Source organism: Barbus barbus, assembly GCF_936440315.1.
Source record: "Barbus barbus genome assembly, chromosome: 7".
Taxonomy (NCBI): domain Eukaryota; kingdom Metazoa; phylum Chordata; class Actinopteri; order Cypriniformes; family Cyprinidae; genus Barbus; species Barbus barbus.
In genome coordinates, this window is record NC_136735.1 from 13,625,584 (window position 1) to 13,650,498 (window position 24,915).

A 24,915-nucleotide genomic window follows, 5' to 3' on the forward strand; every position below is an offset into this window, starting at 1 on the left:
CAGCTTACCTGATTCAGTGTGATGGCTGAGCCCGTTTCTGAGATAACAACATGCCAATCCGTGGTTGGATTTCTGACATGACTAACCATAAATCATTTTACACCATTCTCACTGTCGCCTAACAGCGGGAGTCAGATTGCCCCCTAGCGGATGGCTGAAGATTTGAACGCTCGTATTCATAAATCTTCAAGGCAATGTCTCTGAATCAATTGATGCTCGCGCCCCCCTTGACAGGTGCTGGCGCCCCCCTGGGGGGGGGGGCGCGCCCCACAGGTTGAAAACCCCTGCTGTAGACTATAATCAAATGAAGCATTACCAATGACAATCAGTTTTTGTACAAATAGAGAAGTATAAAACTATTATTTTAAAGTTGTTTATTATATCTAGAGAAACCATATTTTAAGTTTGTTGCAAAATATGCATATATTATATATTGACCGCCTTGTCACTAGATTACGTTGTTTGCTGTGCTCTATGATTGGTGGAATTTCAACTTCAATTTTAAAACGAAGTTGAAATAATGTGAGCAGATGGCTTCAACATAAGCATATACCATCGAGTAACAACCTTGGAGCTCACAGTAGGTCCGTCTTTAAATGTTTATAAGTTATCATTAAAAATCTATTTCACAGTAGAGAATATGAATAGGCTTTTTACTTCTGGAACCCAACTGATGCATTTAGTAAACTCAAGTGCAGGCCTTGATCAGAGACTATCCTGAACAGCTGGTTTACAGTGCTCAATCCACAAACAAACCATCTCCAAATTATATGTGCATCACAGGAGACCTTTAAGCTTATCTAGGCATACTTTACTTTTACAGCAGTGATACTTTGAAGTGTACGGTATTAGATTATTTTTATCCAAAAGCTTGAAACCGCAACAATTGGCTTCCTCCACCAATACCTAATCTCCATATTTGATTGAAAATATGTAGGTTAGGTACTTGGCTTCTTCACCAAAGCTACTTCAGACCTGTTACCTCCTCACGTGCACCACCTAAGTCTATCGGGAAAAGGAGAAAATCAAATCACACCGTGTGTTGTGCTTCATGTACCATAGCTCAAAGTGGATAATCTCTCATTCTGCACTTTACTGTTTCTTTGTCTGAATAAATGCACAGAGGTTAAGGAGCTGCATTCCAGCAGTAGAAGGAGGTGTGAGGCTTGGGGAGGATCAGTCCTCCTTCAAAGCTCGGCCCTCGCTCTGGCTCTGCCTCAGGAATGCCAGGCATTCTCTCAGCCCCTCTGATGTCTGGTGTGTGTCGAGAAGAGAACATCAGTGAAGGAAGGTGGTTTTAGGTCTGGAGCAGGACAAATGAAAACAATTTCCTTATTCAGGTTGTGTGAGAGACTACGGTGATATTTGCAGCAGAAATAGAAGAGAATTCACAGAGGTGGTCTGTAGAATTCATATACCTTGGGGACAGTTTATAGGATTTCACTTTGTCCATATATTATAAAAGGAATAGTTCACCCCAAAATGGAAATTGTCATCATTTAATCACCTTCATATCATTCCAGAACTGTAAGACTTTCTTTCTTTTGGAATATACAGGTTTGGAATGATATGAGGGTGAGTAAATGATAACAATCACTTTCATTTTTAGGTGAACTACTCCTTTAATCTCCACCCTGTTAGTTGTTTGTAAAATGTCTTTTAACAAAAACCAGTTCCTGACGACAACATCATCATCAAAGTGGCAGTGTTTTGGTGAGAAAACAACAGCTCAAACATCAGCAAGTATTAGCACCGGAGATTATGATTTCTGTGATGTTTTGTGTTATTGGTCTGTTTAATTACTTTGTCCACCCTGTTTGATGAAATTACAGAAATTATGATAACATCAACATTTCAAATGATAGTTAAAAAGTAACACCCCGTGTAAACTAACTCTGAGTACCTCACTAAGCAGTTGATTTCTCACAATTGTGTGCTGTAAATCTTGTTAAATAAAAGTTTAAGTGTCTGATCTTGAACAGAGTATTAATGTAGTTATTAATATAGAATATAAGTCTGGTATACCCAAAATTATGGCAAAATGGCCTGAATTCATCTCTCCTTTTTATATCTTGTTTCTCTGTTTGATTGTATTTATTTCCCCCCTTAGTCCTGTTTATCTGTCTCCTGCTTTTTCTAGCCTGTTCACTCTTTTTCTCTTGGCCTTACAATATTCCATCCCTTGTTCATTGTCTTTTCTTACTCTCTTCTTTTTCTTTTAGTGTGTGGTGGTAAAAGATCTGTCTTGTTCCAGCCATAAAGCCCCCTCCTTCCTCTCTCGTCCCTCCTTCACTCTTTGCCTTCCTCCCTAATGGTTGCTCTTTCCTCCTATCAGCAGTGCGATAATGTTACGTCAGACGCTAATCTGGCAGTAGAGACTTTCTTTCTTTCTTTCTTTCTTTCTTTCTTTCGTTCTTTCTTTCTCTTCTCTCTTGCTCTATTCGTCATCAGCCTCTACCTACCTCATGCCCTCGGCATGTTTTCTGTGCCTTATCTCTGTTGTTTTCAGCTTGTTGCATGGTTTTATTTTCCACCATCTTTTCCTCCACTTCGTTCAGTTCTGTTCTTCTTTGAATGTTTGTGGGGAATTTTTCTGGCAATGTGGTCTGCTCACTGATCATTCAGATCATTGTGAATTGTTCTGGTAAATTTGGTATAATAACATATTTGGAGTGACCCGCCCATCAGAGATTTTAATACTGTATATTGCATAAAATCAATGAAATTCACACCGATTTCTTCTCTCCAGAGATCCAAGAACAAACATAGCTTATATGTTATATACACACCTTAGAAGGTGTCTTTAATTCAGTGTGCTGTAACCGATTTGGAAAGTGTTTGATATTTGTTTGTTGATATGTTTGCTCTCTTGTTGCTATTTGACGTTTGACCTTGGAGTGGGAATCACCTCTGTAGATGAGGGTGCACTACGCTAGTAATTGGAATCTTTTTAAAGTGTTTTCATTTAGGACACAATATACAGGTACCACATAAATTAGTGATCAAAATTACAGATTATTTCAGTTTGTTTGTCTATTGTCTTGTCAATTTTGGGAATTTGTTGTGCTCATTTCAACTTTTTCCCCATTTTCTTTCCCTTGATTTTTAAACGTTTTTGAACATTTTTAAAAATTTCTTCTGCTCAGACTACATTTATTTGAATAAAAATACAGTACAAATAGCAATATTATTAACGTTTTATGTAACGGTTTATTTTAATAGATTTTAAAATGTAATTTATTTCTGTAATGGCAAAGCTGAATTTTCAGCAGTGATTTGATTTTTGTTTTGTAATAATCTTAAAGTCTTTACTTTTGATCAATTTAATGTTTTTTATGCTGAATAAAAGTAATTTCTTCAAAAAAAAAAAAAAAAAAGATTTATGTAACATTCTCTTAAATGTAATCTTTAGCAAATCTCAGAATCAAAATTCATCTAAATTTGCTTTAATTTTTTTTCTATTGCATTTTTTTGTCAATACAGTATAGAATTCTAATAATTATTATCAACCATTTATCAGTTATCGACCATAACATAAAATAATTTACAGCTAATCTGTGATGACCAGAATTTGAATATTATTGCATTCTTATTGTAATTTGTAATTGCAGATTTCTTGATTTGAATGGGACAAAATAGGAGTTGTCGTGTTGTTGTGAAAGTGCATTATAGTCGTCCTGATGAAGCATGGGGGAGGAGGGGTAGCTTAAATCTGACTAGTCAGCAAACCTTCTCTTTTCCTGCTGACCTGTGCTCCTATCTGTCTCTCGCTCTCTCTTTCTCTCTCATGTGTTCTCCACGCCACTTCCCGTCTTTCTTTCAGACGCCTGCTATTAAGATAGATGGATTTGCTCATCAGTCTCAGGGTGTGATTGGTCTGAATGGCCCATCTTCATCTCATCTCTCTGTGCTTCTCTGCTCTTGAGTCGTTTGATTATGTCTGCCCTTCCTTCCCACATGTCACCCTTGGATTGGAATAGCACAAACAGTTCCTGCTGAACTTGCAGAAAAAGCTCTTACCTTATCTTGTCTCTCCCTCTTCAGTCTCCAGCAAGTAAAAGGGCAGGCTGCTTACTATACACTACACTAGCTGCAAAAAAATAAAAATATGTGGTGAGCTGCATCATAACTAGGCCTGTGGACATTTGTCGCATTTTCTGCACTGATTTTACTGGAACTTCTGCGGAATGAATTTAAACATGAAAAAAATGTGTTAAGAAATCTGTACATCATAATTACCTAAAGAAACAATGAGAGTGTCACAGATGTACAGATGCAGGATGCCAATGGTTTTGTAATATAAATTAGATTTAGTCAACATTAAATCAAAATTGACACATTATATAAATTATATATTTAGGTGTGTTGTTTGTAACCAATTTGGTTTTGAGTAGCCCTCAGAAATAGTTGTGTGGCAGTCTTTCTTTGGACCTCTTCTTGAAGAGAGTGTGTGTCAAGCTTGTAAAAAGTTTGATTAGTGAGATTTAAAAATTGTCATGATTCTTTGTCAATTAGTTTGCTTTCCTTAGCAAGTTGTAAAGGTGATCAAGTGGAAGGCCTTTGAAATCATTAATATCATGTTTATGTGATTCTTAAGGTCATTACTTAGTATTTATTGCTTGTATTTCTTAATTCTCTGTCTCACTGTTTTCTTTCTCTTCGCTCTTTCAATCTCTGGTCAAACTGCAGGAAAGAGTATTATTCTCTTCTGGAATGTCGCATTGAACTATATTTAGAGTCTTGTTTCCGTTCCTCCTTTTCCGTTCCTTTCCTTTTCTTTTTTGTAGATGAGACAAAAATAGCCATGGTCATGTCTTCAGACTCACCTGGGAATTCATGCACAACTCTGTGTGCGTGCCTAACAGCCTTTCCTAAATGACTTTTACTAATTATATTTAGCCTGGTACAGCAATTTGTTCTCTGATTCGAAGTACGTAACTCATTTCTTTGGATGTAGTTGTGCATCCCATCAGACATCCACTATCACACAGGAGATTTTCTGCTTGTTTAACTTGACAAGTTCAGGCTTGAACATGCATTAACCTTAGTTTGAACCAATCACATTTGTGCTCCTTTAACAGCTTTTTAGCTTTTCAAGAGTGAAAAGCTAAAAAGCATCTTATTCTCATCTTACATGTCTTCTCATCAATTTATCAATTTAAACTGGCCTCGTGTAACACTTTGTGGAGTTAAAAGTTGCTTAGATGTTTTGGAGGAGAGATAAAGGAATAACTCAGGACAATGGAATTGTCGAGTAGCAGTCCAAAAACTGACTAGTTAATCAAAATATTTGTAATACTTAATATAATATTATTGAAAATTAGCGAGTTGGAATGTTCTAACAATGGGCTTTAGCATGCAGTAGCTGATAGACTGTTAGCATGCTCTCTGAATTCATCCAAAAAGTTTGAGGTGAAACGTTTCAAAAGTTTGGGGTCAGGTCTGTTTTTTATTAAGCAAGGATACATTAAATTGATCAAAAGTCACAGTAAGACTCCCTTAGCGAGGCTACCTTAAGCCTGACTCGTCAACTAATCATTCAGACAACCCACAACTTGTTTATTTTGGAAGTATTTCAGCACATCCCAGGAAGGGATGGTTCCTAACATTGTAAACGCTTCCTAAACTCCCACCCAGCTTAGCATGCTTCTTTGGGAGACAGTGACGATTCAAATTTAATCAGTTTTGACTCTTCAGGCGAGTGCAGTGTTGCTGCAAATTGGCTAATACACAGGCTACGGCTTCAGGTGTTTATTGAAATAGAGGAAAGCAGTTGGTCTTTTTCATGACCATTAGATACTGAAAAAGCCTGAGTCAGTTTTACAACTGATCCTAAAAGCTTAATTTCACTGCAGGTGTATGATTGCTTACATGCCTTTGGTATCTGTGTGTGAGAGAGGGATTTTCACTGCTGTATGCAGAATCCAAATTGAACACTTGCCAAGTGCACAAATGTGAGTAAAATTGGCTAAGGTGAGTAAATAAAACTTACTAATGAGCTACTAGACAGCTGTTAACTTTATTAGAAGCTGTGTAACATGGTCAACATCTAAGTAATATTATTTATTTATTTATTTAGTCATTTAGCAGACGCTTTTATCCAAAGCGACTTACAAATGAGGACATAAGAAGCAATCAAAACCAACAAAAGAGCAACAACGTGCAAGTGCTATTACAAGTCTTGGTTAGCCTAACGCAGTACAGATAAATATTATTATTATTAATTTTTAATTATTATTTTTTTTAATAAAAAGACATATAGATATGTCTAAAATAAATTTAGAATAGAGAGTGCTGGAGTTAGAGGGTCAAGTAAAGATGGAACAGATGAGTTTTTAGCCGTTTCTTGAAGATGGGTAAGGATTCGGCTGCTCGGATTGAGTTGGGCAGGTCATTCCACCAGATGGGAACAGTTAATGAAAAAGTCCGTGAAAGTGTCTTTGGGATGGTACAATAATGCGTCGTTCACTTGAAGAACGCAAGCTTCTAGAGGACATATAAGTCTGAAGTAATGAATTTAGGTAAAGGGGTGCAGAGCCAGTGGTGGTTCTGTAGGCAAACATCAATGCCTTGAATTTAATGCGAGCAGCTATTGGGAGCCAGTGCAAATTGATGAACAGAGGTGTGACGTGCGTTCTTTTCGGCTCATTAAAGATTAATCTTGCAGCGGCATTTTGGATTAATTGTAGAGGTTTAATAGAATTGGCTGGAAGACCTGCCAAGAGAGCATTGCAATAGTCAAGTCTGGACAGAACAAGAGCCTGAACAAGGAGTTGTGTTGCATGTTCCGAGAGAAAGGGCCTGATCTTTTATTATATATATGATTCTTATTATAAAAAACATTGATCACTTGCTGATGTGCAGATTTCAAATCATAGGCACAAATATGTGGGAAACTCTTCGCATTAAGCCATGACATTAAAATATGAGGAACACATTTGTATTGTGTTATAGAGAGAGAGATACTGGCTCATCTCGTATATGTTGCTGTGAGTGACACTGACCTGTACTTTGTCACAAAAATGTAAGGAAAAAAACAGCAAAATAATTTTCCTGTCAATAAACAAGAAATGCATTCAGAATCAGGGTGAATATAAGAAATATTTTTAAACAGTGTGGTAGAAAGTTTATTTTAAGACCCTGACTGTGTGTTTACTTTGGGATAGTTCACCCAAAAATGAAAATTCTGTCATTAATTATTCACTCTGTCGTTTCAAACCCGTGGTTCAAATCAGTGGTTCAACCTTAATTTTATGAAGCTACGAGAATACTTTTTATGTGGAATGAAAACAAAAATAACAACTGCGTCATGGTAGTCTTCTGTACACATGTCAAAGACTGACACGGAAGAGAAGAAACTGTTGAATGTTCTTTCTGTTTTCTTTGGGCACAGAACGTATTCTTGTAGCTTAATAACATTATGGTTGAACCACTGATGTCACATGGACTATTTTAACAATGTCTTCACTACCTTTCTGGCCGTTGAACGTGTCAGTTGCGTTGCTATCTATGCAGGGTCAGAAAGCTCTCGGATTTCATCAAACATATCTTAATTTGTGTTCTGAAGATGAATGAAGTTCTTACAGGTTTGGAATGACATTTGGGTGAGTAGTTAATGACAGAATTTTCATTTTTGGGTGAACTATCCCTTTAAAATAACATTTTCTTTTCTACTAAACTCACACTACTTTTATTTGTATCTCTATCTCTCTCTGTTTCTCTCTCAGACCTAAATCCCAGTGATATTTAAGGGTCTTAACCTGTGTCTTTCATCCCTCCGTTGCAGAGCGTGTGTGAGATCTAGCATTAGCCCCCGTTGCTACGCGCTCTGCTAGCTAATGTAGACAGGCACGCTCTGAGCGTGTGCAAAAGCTCATGACCCTCTCCACAAAGACAGACTGCAAATGAGCCTTTCTTTCTCTCCTATATCTAGATCTTAGTCTCTCCGCTAGTGTCAGCATTCCCTCCTTCCCTCGCTCTCTTTTCTCACTCTGTCACACAGTCTCTCTTTCGTTCACTCCCTCGCTCTATCTCTTTATCTTAAGTAATTACCACTCCCCTCCGACATCTCTGCGACTGTCATATTCTTGTTTCTTTCTTTCTGTTTCTCTCTCTTGCACGATGTTTCTCCCTCTTTAGCAGTTAGAGAGGAAATCAATATAGACATGACCCTCTCAGAAGCCACAATATCACCTTTGGGTGTGGTGCTTGTCGGGACAGCAAATGCACCGTAAAGACCCTCAACGGTCTACTTGCACTGAGCACCCAAGTATGGCTCCCAAGGTCCGGTTACGTATTTTGGTATTTTCAATGTGCTATCTATAGCTGCTAGTTGACTAAACGCCATTTAAAATGAGTCTCTGCAAGAAGACTTAAAAATCCAATCTTTACTGAAAAATGATATATGTTTACATCGATTGAAAGACTGGAACAAGAGGAAAACAAGCAGCACACATAAGCAAATCTTGTTTATCAGTTAAATGAGTTAATGAACGGTAACTCAACAGGTATGAAATATGATCCAAAAATGGAAAAAACACTGTTTATGAGCGCTCAGGTGAGTACTAGACTGCTGCAGGTTAGTAGGGAAATTTATTTACATACATTTATGACTAACTAATGCCTAAAGTATATTTTGTTTTTTTTACGCATAAACTAGGATATGTGTTCAGTCTGTATGACGTGAATTTCATCATCAGCCTGCACGTTTTTGTGTATTGTATGTACACAGCACAGTTTTTCTATCAATGCTAACATGGCTAATTACAGTAGTTTGTCCACAAGGAGGCAACACTGACCCGGGCCGTTGTTTCACAGTTGGAAAAGGAGGCAGAACTACTAAAGACAGCAAAAAAACGATCGACAGCTGCATTGATCAGTGCTTGTTTTGGGGAATCAAAAGACACCTGCCATTCTAATTTAAACGAGTATGAATACATTATATTCGCTCATAACTTTTGGAGAACAAGTGCAACCCTGGACAAGGACTAGGCCTACCCGTTCTTCTGCGCATGTGTCAAGCACACACTATCAAATGGAGTATACTTTGAAAGGTTGTACTGTAAAAACCCAAATAGATGTTAGGCCTAACATCAATAGCAAGTGTATTAGCAATCCAAACATTGCGAAATGCGCCTAAGAATTTTTTATTTTTTATGTGCGTTTACAGTTGTTATAGTTTTAAGCCAACAGGTTCATACGGTAACATTCGTTTAAGAAAAAGGCAACAAATGGGCCTTTGTTCATTTCTCATTATGATGTCACGAAGCACATTGTGTCAGGCTGCTGTTCTTTTCCTCTCCCATTATTTCATGACAGGAGGGGAGATGCTCACTTAGCAGCTCTCTCTCCGTCTCGTTCTCTGGAGGTAATTAGTGAATCAGCCAGTAATTAGTTTACTTCATGTCTGGTAATTCCCTCTCGTTGCCCACAATGACACTCCCAGCCATCAACAGTCAACACTGTCACGCTGTTGAAAAAAAGACACCTCGTCTCTTCCTCTCTGGCTTTCCCTCTCCTTGTCGAACGAGTGTGTGTCTCGCCCACGAACAGCTCTTTTGAGGCGGTGTTGTGTGTGTGTGTGTTCTTAAACACGTTTACCCATCCTCTCTATTTCCCCTCTGCGCTCTGTAAGTGTGCCGGATTGTTTACCTCCCTTTTTCTCTCCCTCCATTTTTCCTCTCCACCGCTTTATCTCTCTCTCTCTCCCTCCCTCACTCTAGGATCGGAAGTCCCCCGAGGCCGTACATTCTTCTGCCCCTCCCCCCACCCATCTCTCACTATAGACAGAACATGCAAGACAGAGAAAGAGCTGCGTGTGGTGCCCTCTGCATTAACATACAACACGATGCATACGTATACGTGCATGCATGGATACTACGCTCTCAGATACTTAAACGATTGCACCCCATCCCGAGAGGATGAGGCCTTTTTCTTAAAGATTTCATTGCGTGTGTGTGTGTGTGTGTTATCTGATGAGGTCTGTCTCAGGGGTGGCGGCGGTGCTGTTAGAGAGTGACTTGCTGATAAAAGGCCTGTGAGAGAGGGAGGAAAAAAGAGAGGGAGGAGGGTTCTTTGACTGGACACATAAATCAAGGCCCTGGTAATTGCTGCTCAGGAGAAAAAGTGCCTGGGAGAGGGTGGTTGTGAAACCGAACACTAAATCCGCGCTAGCGCATGCTCACACACATCACAAACACACAATGCTGTCATGTTGCAAATGCGATTATAGACAATATGGCTCCTTTCCGAAACCTAGCGCCTATATAGACAGCTACCTTGCAAGGCAGCATCCGGAATGTCACTAGTGAGTGATTTGGGACACTTTCCATCATATAGCACTGGAAGTGCACAGAGACCCAACTCGCAATTGATTCCAATGGGGTTTGATGTTAGCATGTTGCTAAGCTAGCAACTTGACACAGATAAGCATGGAAATGCAAAGGATGTGGAAATGTGGTGTGAAATAGTCATTTTTTATTGATACATATAATTAATTTCTCTTGCTTTGATTGAACATTGTTGTAGTGCATTGTGCCTATTGTGCAATGGGTCAGCGCTCCCTTAGATTTGGGCTTAAACAAGGTATCTTAAAAAGTAATACAAAGAATCTAAGGATAGTTCACCTAAAAATGAAAATCCTGTCATCCTTTACTCACCCTCATGTCGTTCCAAACCTGTATGCCGCCTTCTGTAGAACATGAGAAGATATTTTGAAGAATGTTGGTAACAAAATAATAACATTAACTTGTATGTAAGGAAAAAAATATATATATATATTTTTGGAATGGAATGAGACTGAGTAAATGATGACAGGATTTAAATTTTTGATTGGCCTATCCCTTTACAAGGCACCATTACGTTGCCTTTTTGTACTTTTTGGTGCCTTAAAATGCTCTCAAAGTAGGCAGCTTACTAGGATTTGGAACAAAGCTCATATGTAGTATTGACAATCTCTGCTTCCCTCATTCCACACGTTACACACATACTCGATGTATCAGAACCTGAGCTTGCCTCCCTGTGTGGGAATGTTGGACAATGAAGAAAGGAGATCTGAGGCTGTGATTGGTCGTTTTATCTCCCCTCTTGAGAGAAGAGCCATGATTGGTTCACTCATCCCAGGAAAGTGAGACAGTAAAAGATGACAATTAATCTGTCACAGATGCACTTAAAAACCCTTCACCAATCAAACACCGTTTCAACAGCTTAAAACATTTCTCTCCGCTCTTTCTCTCTCTCTCTCTCTCATTCTCTCACTCGGATAATAAAGTTCATCATAATTTCTGCTTCTGTTGAGCCTTGAATAATTAGTCATGATCGCTTTCAACAAGGCACAGCTGCGAGAAACAAAGGAGAGATAAGAGGAGAAAGAATGAGAGATGAAAGATTTTGAAACAGACACGCGCAAGCACCTGTTGTGACATTCAACTCTGAATTCTGTTGTGTTTAAGGGTAAATCTGCATATCGTATGACACATGCAGGTCTCACATATGCATGCAAATCTGCAGACTTCTGCGTTTTCTATGCTGGTTTGGGAGAAAAACCTGTGAAATTCTGAAGACGTGTTGCATTATTGTTGGTATCTGAGAACATGAACAAATTGCCCCAGATATTTAATCATGTACTAAATGCATAGCACTTTATGAATGCTTCTGATTTTGTGTGGCCCTCTATGTGGTATTCCTTGATTTTTTTTTTTTTTCTTTAAAAAAGCAGAACAGAATAGCTTATTGCTCCAAATACTGCATTTTATCCTCCATAAAGAGAAAAGAAGAGTGGTAGACGGGTAGAGTGAGCATAACAGAGTAAGGAAGCATGAGGGAGACATCTATTTCGCTGTGCTTCTGTTATCTTTACTTTCTCATCCTTACATCAGATTTCATCATTTTCTCCTCTTACCTGCAGATCCACACAGAGTCCATCTGTGTTTAATTGAGCCGTGTGTGCTCACTATTTACTTATGAAACTTTGAGGCGAAGCCAATGAACAATGCACAATTTCACGCCGCAGACTTGCCCAAACAAAGGAAAACAAGTAGCCTCATTCAGACACTGTATCTCTTGCATTTTAACGCTCATCTTTCTCAAAGAGCGATCGTTTCATTTAATTTCACGCTATTTTAAGTGACACATCTGAATGCGGTCACCCACTTTGGCTATTGAAATGAACATCTGGGGGTTAACATCATCATTTGATGTTTCAGTCTGTTTACTGGAATTGTTTATTAGGGATTCATATGGAGAAATCAGAGCTGCGGATGGATTTCTGTCCATAATGCTCAATGAACTGGCACTGAACCTGTGCACACGTGAGTGTGTGTGCGTGTAATTGAGCTGTATTCAGAAATATGGCTTTACGGCCACCACTAATGGCTTCTGTGCAGAGGAATAGAGAGAGGGAGAAAGGGAATATAGAAGCTGGGAGAGATAATGCAACATGGGGAGGGAAGGGAGGGCTAAATGTTGGGGGTAGAGAGAGGTGGAGAGTTTGTGCAAAAGGGGACGGAAGAGTGGGAAATGAGGGGGTGGGCTGCAGCACGGCCGGTGCTACCTCATAACAGGTGTGTTATGGAGGTTTTCTACTCTGGCATTTCTTTGTTCTTTGTTGTTGCACCAGTAGATGTAAGGATCATATAAAAAAAAGCTTTTGTTGGAGGTCAATTTGTGATGTGGATTTCTTGGTTTTTGCTGGCGATCCTTTGCCTGCCAGTCTGTCATTTGTTTGTGCACATGCTCTCAGTAGATTTGATGTGATTGATATTCAAGCAAATAATCTGATAAAGCAGGCAGCAGCACCTGGTGGTTTCGATCGACAGCGGCCCCTCCACACCTTTGTTGTAGTGCATTTTTATTTCATCAGTCTGTTTCATCAATCCTTCTAAGTAGTGCTGCTTGAGAGTAACAGTAAAGCATGTGATGGTCGCAATTTCAGTTACCAGGAATTCCATGAACTGATAAAGCACCAAGCTGCTTTGCATAAAAACGCATGCATAAATATAAGAGCAGTGGTTATAGGGGGTGTATATGTGCCATCAGGCATTTCCCGTTAAAAAGCAGCTCAAACTTTGTCTCTTGAGTCTTTAAGCCATATTGGGCCTCAACTTGCAAATGATCAGCCGAAGCTAAATTTATGCATCATTGGCATTGCCAAAATTCTTTAACACGTTTAAGATGTCATAGCTTGAGTTTATGTGCACGTCTGTCAGTATTCAGCTCAGATTTGTTGAATTGGCCAGTCACTACTACCACCACCCACACACGCACACAAACACCCTCATGAGGGCCGTGTGTTGGCACGTGGTGTATTATTAGAGGGGATGTTGTGAGCAAGCCCCTCAGATTAGTGTCTGATCTGGGCCAAGGCTCACTACTGGTAATCAATGTGTGTTTGTGTGTGTATGCATGAGATCAATGAGAGCAATCACTCTGACTCTCTGTATTGCACTATGTATTGCTTTGTGCAAATTGCAGTGAGCTGTTTTTCTTAGCACACCCTTCAACGCCTTTAACAACTGCAGATGAGCTGAACTTTTAAGATTTCACCGCCATCGGATAGTCTTGCCTGTTTGGTTGTTGACTTTGGTAAAACCTCGCACTTAGGTGGTGCCTATAGCCTTGTGGGCAGTGCGCCGACATACAGCACCGCTGTGCTACGGGCATCCTGACTCGAGGACCTTTCCCGATCCCACCCCCTATCACTCTCCCACTTCGCTTCTTGTCAGTTCTGATTTGTCCTATCATAATAAAGGCAAAAGGCAAAAATGCCAAAAAAAACCCTCACACTTAATGCTTTCACCTACCTCAGAGTGTCGTTTAGATTTTAAAATACTTCTGTCATGACAACTCTAGTAATTTGCATAATAACGTGCATGACAATGTTAATGTATTTAGTCTTGGTGATCTGCTACGCTACGCTGCTGCTGCTGTGGCAGAGACTTGCGACTGCCAATACATCCACAACATGCTGCTGTGAGAATGTAGGAAATACTGCTGCTGCACATTTAACATGAATAATCCACATAGCATACATGATCACTCCGTAGCAGATCTATACAGGTGGAGCTGGGGAAGGTGGAGGGTTTCTGAAGTGCGATGCAAACTGCTACCACAAGCATTAACCAAGTATTTGAATGTTGAGCAGTGAGCTCATTGGCTACCGATACAGGAGAGAACCAATCAGCTGTGACGTGACGTGATATCGTCGTCAATATGTCATACTGAGTTAGATCTATCGGATTGCACAGTCTACAGTTTCATGCCAGAACTTGTATTTATTTTCAGTTCCATTTAGTGATGCTGGTCCTACAGAAATTACACACTTTTGTTTAAAAGACTTTCTCAAACTTAAAAGGTTGGTAAGTGAAGGTAAAAGTTAGTAAGTAAATGTAATTGAACCATTTCTAGGTTGACATCTTTGAAGAGTGCAAGTTCTGTGGTGATTTCAAAACATTGCTGTGTGGGTGGTCAGCTTTGGCTAGACCAATGGCATGAGTTTGGGGGCGGGGCTACTTGTTTGCCTAAACATGGGCAGTAGGAGTGTCCTGGAAACCTGTTTGCAAACAGACTCCCCCATTACTTTTTTGATTTTGCTAGTGCTGCAGAAAATACGCACTACTACACTTTCAGTAACATTTTCAAGTTCAGTAATCATTCTGTCAGTTTATAACCCATCTTATTGTACAAAACATTCTTACGGTATTTGCCCTGATCCTCCTGTCTTCAACAACCTTTTTAGTTGACAGTTTAGTTTCAGAGAAAGATGACGACAACAAACTGTAGGATCAAGAGTGGTTCACACATGTGTTAACGAAAGAGAAAAGATGGATACGGAATCAGCAATGGAGACAGAAAGAGGAGGAAGAGAGGATAAAAGAGAGAGACTTAATTTACGCTGCTCTCTCCCGGTCTCTCTCTCTCACGGCTGCTGCCCGCTGTCGTCCATCATGGCTCCTATGAGCACCATCTGCTCAACATTACAGCCACTGTTGCCTGGCTACCTGCTCTCTCTCTCTATCTCTCTGTCGCTCTTTCCTGTTTTTTTTCTCTCTCCCTCTCTTTAATGTTTTTTTCTGTCATTTGAGTCCTTTTCTCTCACCCCTCATCTCTCTCTCTCTCTCCATGCTCGGCTGAGGAGTCTTTGGCTCACACACATTATCCGGCAGGAAGAAGGAGACACATCTTTTACACCACTCATGATTAAGCCATCTGCCGAGAGAGCTGAAGGGAAAGGGGGGATGAGGGGATCGTGATGAAAAAGAGTATGTAAGGCGGTGAGGGTGAAAGAGAAGAAAAAGAGAGGAGGTAAAGGGAAATGTGGAGGAAGGAGGGAAAGAGGGAGAATGGAATGGAGACATGGGCACAAAGGTGGAAGAAATAGAGATAGATGACGACTCAAAAAGGGAGTGAGAGAAAGAGACCGAAGGAGTGATGGGAAAAAAGATCAACACTGCCCCCCTCTGGCCTGTCCGGCTTACAACAGAGATACGTACGTGCCGATCAGCGCACGTTTGGGCAGCATGACTGGTTAACAGAAGAGATCCAGCTGTCCACACACAGATTTGCGCTCATTGACCGGTCTGGTCTAGATTTATCTGAACAATCTCCTGTGGCGTGTACATGTTTGTTCTTCATTATTTATTCTGTTATAAGAGCCTCGTGGAGAGCTGGTTTAAATGAAATGATCTCTCCAGATTGGAGCCTTGCGGTTAGTGAATGTGCTCAAGCACATTGAATTATGTGGTGCTTGTGCGAATGATGTGAGTTTGAATCCAGTTTGCAACAGTTCCTTCTCTGCCTAACATTCCCTATCCTAGCTCTCACTGTTCCTATAAAAAAAAAGTAGCAAAAGGCCGTGGTGTCTCAGTTTAGTTTTCTTGGACGTCATATTTTATAAGACCATAAACACTTGGTCTTGGGTCTTATGACTCTGGATCTCAGTTTATTGTCTCAGACAAGACCGCAGTCTATTTCCAGTGTGCTAAGTGAAGTCAATTTATATTACCTTAACCACTATTCCGAGGGAAATCTTTTCCTCACCCCACACAGGAGAAAGAGCTCTCCACAGCTCCCATTATCTTTGTTTTGAGGTTTTATTTTTGTTCATTAGGAAACAAATTTTGATAAAAGTATGCCAAGTTTAATTTATGACATTGTAAAAATATATTCTAGTTATTCTTGGACAAAAATATTTGTCCAAGAATAACTTGGACAAAAGTCTCCAAAAATACAAAGGAGACCCATTTGCAATATTGATGTTAACATTGTTTTTACTGCTGTATTAAATTTAAATGTATTTACATGTGAACTTAAGCATGACACGTTTTTAAGAAGTCTCTTGTGCTCACAAAGGCTGCATTTTTTTTATTAGAAACTGTGAAATAGTATTACAATTTATTATAATTAGCCTATATATTTGTTTCTGTTTTGATATATTTTGCAATGTAATTTAATCCTGTTGTAATAAAGCTGAATTTTCAGCATCGTTACTACAGTCTCCAGTGTCACATGATCCTTCAGAAATCATGCTGATTTGCTGCTCAAGAAAAAATTAAAAGTTCAAAAGAACAGCAATTATTTCAAATAGAAATCTTTTGTAGCATTACTGTAACATTGTTGTAACTTCTACTGACACTTGATCAGTTTAATATATCCTTTCTCAATAACAGTATAAATTGATTTAAAAACTGTATTGTTTGAACTGTAGTTTATGTAATATGTATATTGTTTAATTTAGTACCAGTCCTCCAGAGATCAAATGACAATTCACCCTGAAAATAATCTGTTAAGCAATTAGAACCGTATTATGTCTCTTAGTTGTCAATAATTTAATGACTGAATAAATGAAGTGAATCATCTGTTATACAGAACAGTCTCTAATCAGCTCTCTGTTCTTGTGTCTGTAGGAAGGTGTGGTTGGTCTGCCGCGACAGGCTGCTGTAGTCCAGCCTCCTCACGGAGGGCCAGGGGGTGGGACCTCAGCAGGGCCTAACGGGGCGGGGCCTGGCGGTTATCTACCCAATCCACAGCAGCAACAGCAGGCCATGATGAAGCAGATGATGGCTATGGAGCAGGAAAAGAGGGTCCAGCTCCATCTGATGGAGCAGCAGAAAGCACAGCTATTGAGAGAACATAGACAACAGCAACAGCAGCAGCACATGCTGGCAGAACAGGTTAGTGTACAAGCAGCTGCTCACCCTCCGTGGCTTCGGAGTTCTGCTTTCTGTTATTATTGATAAGGAATTTTGATATTCATGCATTTTCTGCTTTGCTTCCCTTCTTTTTCCAGTTACAACAGCAGCAGCATCTCCCCAGACAGATGAGTCAGGCACAGAGGAATCCATACCCGCCCCAGCAGTTTCAAGGTAAGACATACACAAGTACACAGAAAAAAAATATCCATGCCAAAACACGTAACACTTTGCCACTAGAAGTAATGACCATATTACTTTGTGGCCCAATGGCTTACGGTTTTAGTAATGTAAGATCCTGAAGTAAATAGTGAATCTTTAAACCTCTTAGTGCATTTCTCTAATTCAGAATGAAAATAATTTTGTCATTCACATTTAAAAAATTCTGCCTTGCCACTTAAACACCCAGTACATTGTCAGCATTTCTAATGAATGCACACATACATTCACTTAAACTAAACCTGTTGCAGTAACAGGAGCCCATCTATTGATTCTTTTGTTGTGTTGAATGTTAAATTTAAATTTAGGCATCAGTTCAGAAAATCAGGTCATTCGCAGGTCATCTTTTACATAGCTACTTTAAATGTACTTAAAAGTACTACTTATGTCTACTAGAAAGGAGACTAAAATCTCAAATACAATTTGACAAGATTACATTTGAATAAAATATTTAATATCAGCAGTAAAATCTGACAACAATATCAGAAATGCAGCTTCATAAGATCAAATTATGCTGAAAAGCAGTATTTTTCAGTCATGTGTGTTAAGGCTGTAAGCAGGAAATCCATTTTATTTAGCTTTATATCAATTTTTGTCTGATGCCTGTTAACGTAATTTAACATGTAATAGGTAGAGTGCCCTCCAAAAGTATTGGAACAATAAAGACAAAATTGCTTTGTTGGCTGTGGAGTCAAGACATTTACAAATATGATTAAAAGATGAATATGAGACAAAACTACAGAATGTCACATTTTATTATTGGGTGATTCAACACACAGATGTTTTACCAGCTAAGAAGTTCAGCACTTTTAGAGTTTCATCCCCCTATCTGATGTGAGCACAAGTATTGGAACAGTTGCCTCACAGGTCTTTCTAAGTGATCAACTGTGTCCTGATGCATTAATTCTTCAGATATTAAAAGCAGGGAATGTGTCGTATCAGTTATATCCATTACTTCTGTATTCTGAATCTTGCATTCGATGATGACGCACACAAACCAGGATGACGATGAGGGAGCTGACTTTGAGAGAAAAGCAAGCAATTTGGATGCTTAAAGAAAAGAGGAAGTCAATTAGAGCTATAGCAACAATAAAGGGCATGGAGAAATCAAGAGTTTGGAAACCACCAGTGACACCAGCAACCAAAAACTACCTGATCGGCTGAGAAAACAACAGTAGTTGATGACAGACAAATCATAAAAGCTGTTAAAATGAACCCTAAAAGACGTGTCTGTAAAATCACCAACAACTTCCAGAAAGCTGGGGTGATGCTCTGACAATCTACTGTCCTCAGGAGACTTTGACACAGAATTACAGATGCTACACAGCAAGATGCAAACCTCTGACCAGCACCAAAAATAGAAAGGCAAGATAAGAGTTTGCAAAAAAGCACAAAGGTGAGCCAGAAGAGTTTTGGAACTGTGTTTATGGACCGATGAGACAAAGATGAACCTTTATCTAAGTGATGGGAAAGCAAAAATGTGGAGGAAAAAAGGGAACTGCAAATGATCCCAAGCATACAGCCTCATCTGTAAAGCATGGTGTGGAGGTGGTGTCATGGCATGGGCATGCATGGCTGCCTCTGGAACAGGCCCTCTCAACTTTACTGATGACTTAATGTATGATGACAGTAGCGGAATGAATTTGGAAGGGTACAAAACCATCTTGCCTACCAATATTCAAGAAAATGCCTCCAGATTCATTGGAAGTGCTTCATATTGCATCAGGACAATGACCCAAAACACCCTGCCAGTTCAGTCAAGGAATTTATAAGGGCAAAGAAATGGAAAGTCTTAGATTGCCAAAGTCAATCTCCAGATTTAAATCCGATTGAACATGAATTTCACCAGCTGAAGAGGAGAGTAACAATTGGAATTGGCTGCATTAAAGGCTGGGAAAAGTATTTCAAAGGATGAGACCAAGAGTCTGGTGATGTCTATGGGTCACAGACTCACTGCTGTGATTGTGCGCAAGGGATCTGCAACTAAATAATAGCTTTTAATCTTTTATATCTGCCTTATGTTCAACTGTCCCAATACTTATGCTCACATCAATGAGTGGGATGAACTCTAAAAGTGCTGTTCTTTTTATTTGGTAAAACATGTACTGTATGTGTTGAAACCATAGACTGTAAAAAAAGATGGACGACACGTCTCCGCTTCCTTCCATTATAGAAAAGTGAAGCGAATGCATCTCAGTATGGCCGCTGCCATTGTGAGTAAATGATGTCATTTGGAGCCCGAGTCTGCGCAGTAGAGATTCGTTTGGAGCCCGAGTCTGCGCAGTAGAGTCGTGAGGCGGAGCCGCGGAATCAAACTCCCTCCCAAACTCCCGCTGACCCAATCAACCATAACGACACGCCCCATTTTTATAGCATCAAATTACTAGCTAAAATCAAACTAATCACAAAAACGAACAATTGAACATATATCAGCGTGATAACTACCTTAAGCGGTTTCGCGGCATTGTTCCAATGATATGTGGGTTTCCCAGGTTTGCTGACCAGCAGTCACGTAGTGATGGAACCTTGGTAAGCCCCCGCAAGATGACAATTGCAATAAATGCCATTAGTTCAGGGAGGGCCATGAACCAACGAACATGCTCCGTTTCCTGTGCATGTTGAATAGTCCATTCTTGAATGCTATGAAGCGTGTCAAGAGTGATGAAACACAGGAAGCTCTGAAGGCGACTCGAGATACTTTTCCTGGCCTTAGCCGTTGGCTCTCCATCTGCAGCGTACGCTTTGATTGGGGTGAAAGGGAGACGCGTCCCCACCTGTTCTTCACGCCACACTGTGCCATCTTTCGCTGTCTCTGTCAGGTCAGTCCCCAAACGGGCTCTCTTTTTTGGTTGAGGAGCAGTCTCCTCATCTGCAGTGTGAACAAATTCAAATTGTGAGCAATGGAAATGTCAAATGATATCACAAATGCATGCATAGATACTAATAATAATTCCAGTATCTCCTTCTCTGTATCGGAATAATGTCTGAAATATCTTCCTAAATAAAAAGATACAACTAAAGCAAAGAAACAACTAATGTTTTGCACTTCAGATGGCAGTGAATGTCTGCTAAGTAGTACAAACAAAAAAGTGGACAATACAAAAAAGGCAGAGTAAATATTTATGTCACTCCACTCTGCTTTTTTGGTGTTTTCCACTTACTGGTTTGAAATGAAATAGGAAATAATATGAAATGAAACTTAACCTGAAGACAGATCAGACAGCTCTGAGTCCGAATCCGGCTGAAGTTCTGTCTTCTCCATCTGAGTCACAAGGGTTTACTTCACTCAGGATCATTTCCAAGGCCTGCCGAGTGGTGAGTCTTCTCTGCATTTTCTGCATAGCAGCCCTCCCTCCCCCACACATACAAACAAGCCACCAGCAACCATTCACACACACACCCCCAACCCCCCTGCAGATTGCTCAGGTAATGACCACATTTACACATGAATTGATGCTAATGATAGCCAAAAGACTAGCCAGTTAGCATCCACTTGGCTAAAGGAGGGTTACAAATCTCTGGGAGTTCTAGTGTTAAATGACCAAAATCATATTTTGGAAAATTGTATTGGAAGTGTAATTAATTTTTTTCTTATGACTCAAGTCCCATTCGTTTACATGGAGAGGGCGGGGTTTATTACCTGTACTGCAGCCAGCCACCAGGGGGCGATCAAAGAGCCCGCAGCTTCACTTTCCAGTATGAGTGAGACACACCCGGTTGAAACGGCTAATAATAAAATGTGACATTCTGTAGTTTTGTCTCATATTCATCTTTTAATCATATTTGCAAATGTCTTGACTCCACAGCCAACAGAGCAATTTTGTCTTTACTGTTCCAATACTTATGGAGGGGACTGTATGTGTTCATTGAAGCTCTAAGACATGGAATGAATAATTTGATGCACAGACATCTGGAGATTTCAATGTCCAATTGATGTCATCATATTTAAATGACAGTGATTCGCTATGCATTTGAGACTGTGTACATTTGCCATTTGACTTTAATTGAAACAAGCCTTTGATGTACTGGAAATATAATGAGAACAACCGATGTCAGTTAACGTTATTTAATTGTAAATTATTTTAGGCACACCCCAGGAGATGGCAGCAAGGAACCAGACACTGCAGAACATGCGAAATGCTCGACTTCTGCAGCAGCAGCAGCAACAGAACCCCGGGATACTGCAGATGGCGCCCGTCCAGAACTCGGGCGCCATGCCTTCGCAGGGTGACATGAGCATGGCGTACGGAGGCCAGGCTGGTACACAAACTGGGATGTACCAAGGTATGAACCCAAACATGGGCCAAATGCTCCAGCAGCACCATCTCAACCAGCCTGGCATGGCGATGGCACAGAGACAAGTGGGCGCCGGCGGGCAAGGGATGGTCGGCGGAGGTGCCGGAGGCGGGTATGGGCAGGGAATGCTAATGAACCCGTCCCTCCCGCAGCAGCAAATAAAATCAGCCGGTGTTGCCCCTGGTGGGCAGCCAATGGTCAAAGTTCAGAGACTGCAAAGCATGATGGGAGGTGGAGGCCAGACGTGGCCGCAGCAGCAGCAGCAAAACATGCAGGCCATGGGCGGAAGGACTTCAAACGACATGGTGGCGTTTAACAGTAACCCTGCGTACGCCATGCAAGGTGGCCAGGCTCCTCGAATGGCCAAGCAGCATTTCGCACAAGCGATGGGCGGACAGACTATGGTGGACCCTCGTTCGATAAACCCAGCGGCAATGGGTGGGCCGATGATGCCGCACATGGCAGGGCAACCAAGGACCAACCAGCCGCGGGGAATGGTGATGCCAGGCATGAACCAGGGTGTGCCCAACATGGCCGCTTTCGGACAGGGCCCTGCTCAGGGCATGTCGGGAGCATCGGGAGGGGGTGGGCCGTACATGCCAGGGGGTCAGCCTCAGGGCTACCAGAGGACGTCCAGTCAGGACCTGGCGTACGGTTACGGCAGCCAATCAGGGGCTGGGGCCGGGGTTTCGTTCGCCTTGTCAGATGGGACAGACTTGGATTCGACGGAAGGTTGGATGGATGAGTTTTTCCCCAACCAATAGCCTAAGGGATTTTTTTAACAGGACAGTTTTATGGAAAATGTGATTCGTTTCATTTTTTTTTTTATAACATGATCGACAAATCTAAGAAATATATTACATGTTGTGTATTACATGTGTGTGCTGTCACAATAGTTAAACCAATTCCTCTCTGTTTGGGTTAATTCTCGAGTAAGGATCCAATATTCTGTGGGGGTTTTTTCTGTTTTTGAAGAAATACCCATTTTGGATTTGATCCATTTCTGTCTTTTTTTTTTTTTTCCTCTCATGTCCTTTCTGCTGCATTAAGGGCAAGAGGCACTGAAGACCTGCAAAATGACATTGAGAAAGATTTTAATGGATGTGTTTATTGTATGTATTGTTTTTAGTTCACCCTTATTCTGACATTGTTCATGTATGAAAGAGTGTGTGGAAATTCGAGTTGGGCCTTTGTCAACAATAGTTCCCTTTTCCCAAACCAAACAGTTCACCCACACCTCTTTCTTCTCTTACGTGTCTTCTCTCTCTCCCATTTCGCTGCTCTTGACATGTGTTCATCCTCTGCATTTGCTCTGCTTTGTGCTTGTGTGTGTGTGTGTGTGTGTGTGTGTGTTTATTTGCACTATGAGCATCACAACAAAACACATCAGACTCTGTGTGCTCTCAGTGCATGCAAGATGGATGCTCTGCTGTCGCTAGGCGACCGGTGTTAGTAGAAGAGTGAAGCCATGTGTGTGTTTGTCAACTAGGTGTTTGTTAATATTGCTTGAAGAGATTTGGCAGCTACAAACTTCTCCCTCCCCTCCCTAAAACTGTGAGAAAGATGTTTTCTTTAGTCACAATGGCAGCTAGAAAGGATACTATGACATGTAACTCATAAAGTATAAAGATTTTAACAGCCCACAGACATTTGCGTGTTATAATAAACACATTTAGAATTTTAAACCAATATTTAAATCTTCATTCTATTTTCTTCCTTTCTTTACCTGAACGTTATTGCTTGTGAACACTGGTTAAAAATATTTTAATAAGAAAAAAAATGAAATACACCATACATACTGTATTTCCGCTGATAGGTCATACCACTTTTCATCTTTTATTTTACTCTTCAAATGAAAAATATTTATTAGTTTCTGTAACGTTTCATTTCACTGCACCACTTCCAGCTCTTCAACACACTGACACCCCTTTCCCTGCTACACAATGCCCGACAGGAAAGACAAGCACATCAAGACTACATCAAGCCAATCTTGCTCTTTCAACTGTGACAATTTCAACCAAAACAAAAATCGACTCTGCTCTTTATTGGGAATTTACATTTATTTACGACCTATTTCCTCCAACTTGTGTTCATTGTTGTGAGTTTGTCAGCTAATTTCAAATGAAGTCTCAATATGGTATCTTACCAGTCAGACTTTAGTTTTCTGTTGTCCATGAGATGCCACACAAATAAGAACATTAGTCTTTTCTGCTCTGCTGTGTGTTGCTGTGCTATTATGGTATTATAGTCATGGTGTCCTTGTAATAAAACTCTAGTTTAATTATTTCCGCTCTCTGAAGAATGAACATGAATGTAACATTGTGACTGACTTTCCCTTTTTTTATTTTTGTCTTAATGGGAGATTGACCGCATTCACATCTTCAGTGTTTCGCAGTGTTATATTGTTGCTCTGTCAAGAGGATTGCAGATGGAGAGGGTAAAGCCCACGTCCTCCTGCCGTCTCACCAAATATCAACAATCTGGGACCAAGATTAACATGTTTCTGATTTCTGTTGAAGTCATCGAGCTTAACTTTTTCTTCGTTTTATTTCGTACTGGTGCTGACATATATGTGATGGAAAAAGATATATATCAGATACAGTTATTTGTAAATATGTTTTTACAATTTTAAATACATAAGAGGATACGTCTCTACTCACTGTAAAGATATTGCTGTTTAAGATAGAGAAGTATTTTTATTTCATCTTTTTTTCCCACTTTTAAACTCATCTGAGCTATACCATTGCACTTCAGACAATGTCTTACTACTAATTTGTAATGTAAACCTCCTCTAATTTTTATTTTGAAGGTTTTTTCTAGTTTTAAAATTTTACTCTGTATCTAAAGCAGTGCTGTTTTTTTCTTTTTCATGTACAGAATTATGTAAATGGTAATGCCAGAGAGTTACAAAGAATTTGTTTTTCAGAAAAAAATACATTAAAGAGATTGATCATTAAAAAATGTTCTCATTAAAGCATGTCTCTGCAATTTATTTGATAGAAGGAAAGTATAGCAAGTTTAATCTGTTTATATATCAGTTTAAGAAAGAAACTAAAGAAAAGGAAAACAAAGTGGCAAAACCAAATGGGCCATAGTCGAGGTATAGGCACCGTATATGTATTTATTTAAGGAAAACGAGGCAGTGAGGGGCTAGACTGTTCAGTGGTTTGTAGGCAATATAAAACTGAAATTTACACACGTTATGACCTTAAGA

At 40.0% G+C, this 24,915-nt stretch overlaps 1 protein-coding gene across 1 annotated transcript in view; it reads left to right on the forward strand.

The window, feature by feature from the left end:
* Positions 1 to 24,666, forward strand: part of LOC306873112 (mastermind-like protein 3) — a 113,920-nt gene extending 89,254 nt beyond the window's left edge. Inside the window, exons 3-5 of the mRNA XM_079422153.1 lie at positions 16,902 to 17,168; positions 17,285 to 17,360; positions 21,492 to 24,666. Of these exons, the coding sequence (XP_079278279.1) occupies positions 16,902 to 17,168; positions 17,285 to 17,360; positions 21,492 to 22,465 (1,317 nt within the window). The 3' untranslated portion in view covers positions 22,466 to 24,666. The remainder of the gene's footprint in view (positions 1 to 16,901; positions 17,169 to 17,284; positions 17,361 to 21,491) is intronic.
* The last annotated feature ends 249 nt before the right edge of the window (positions 24,667 to 24,915 follow it).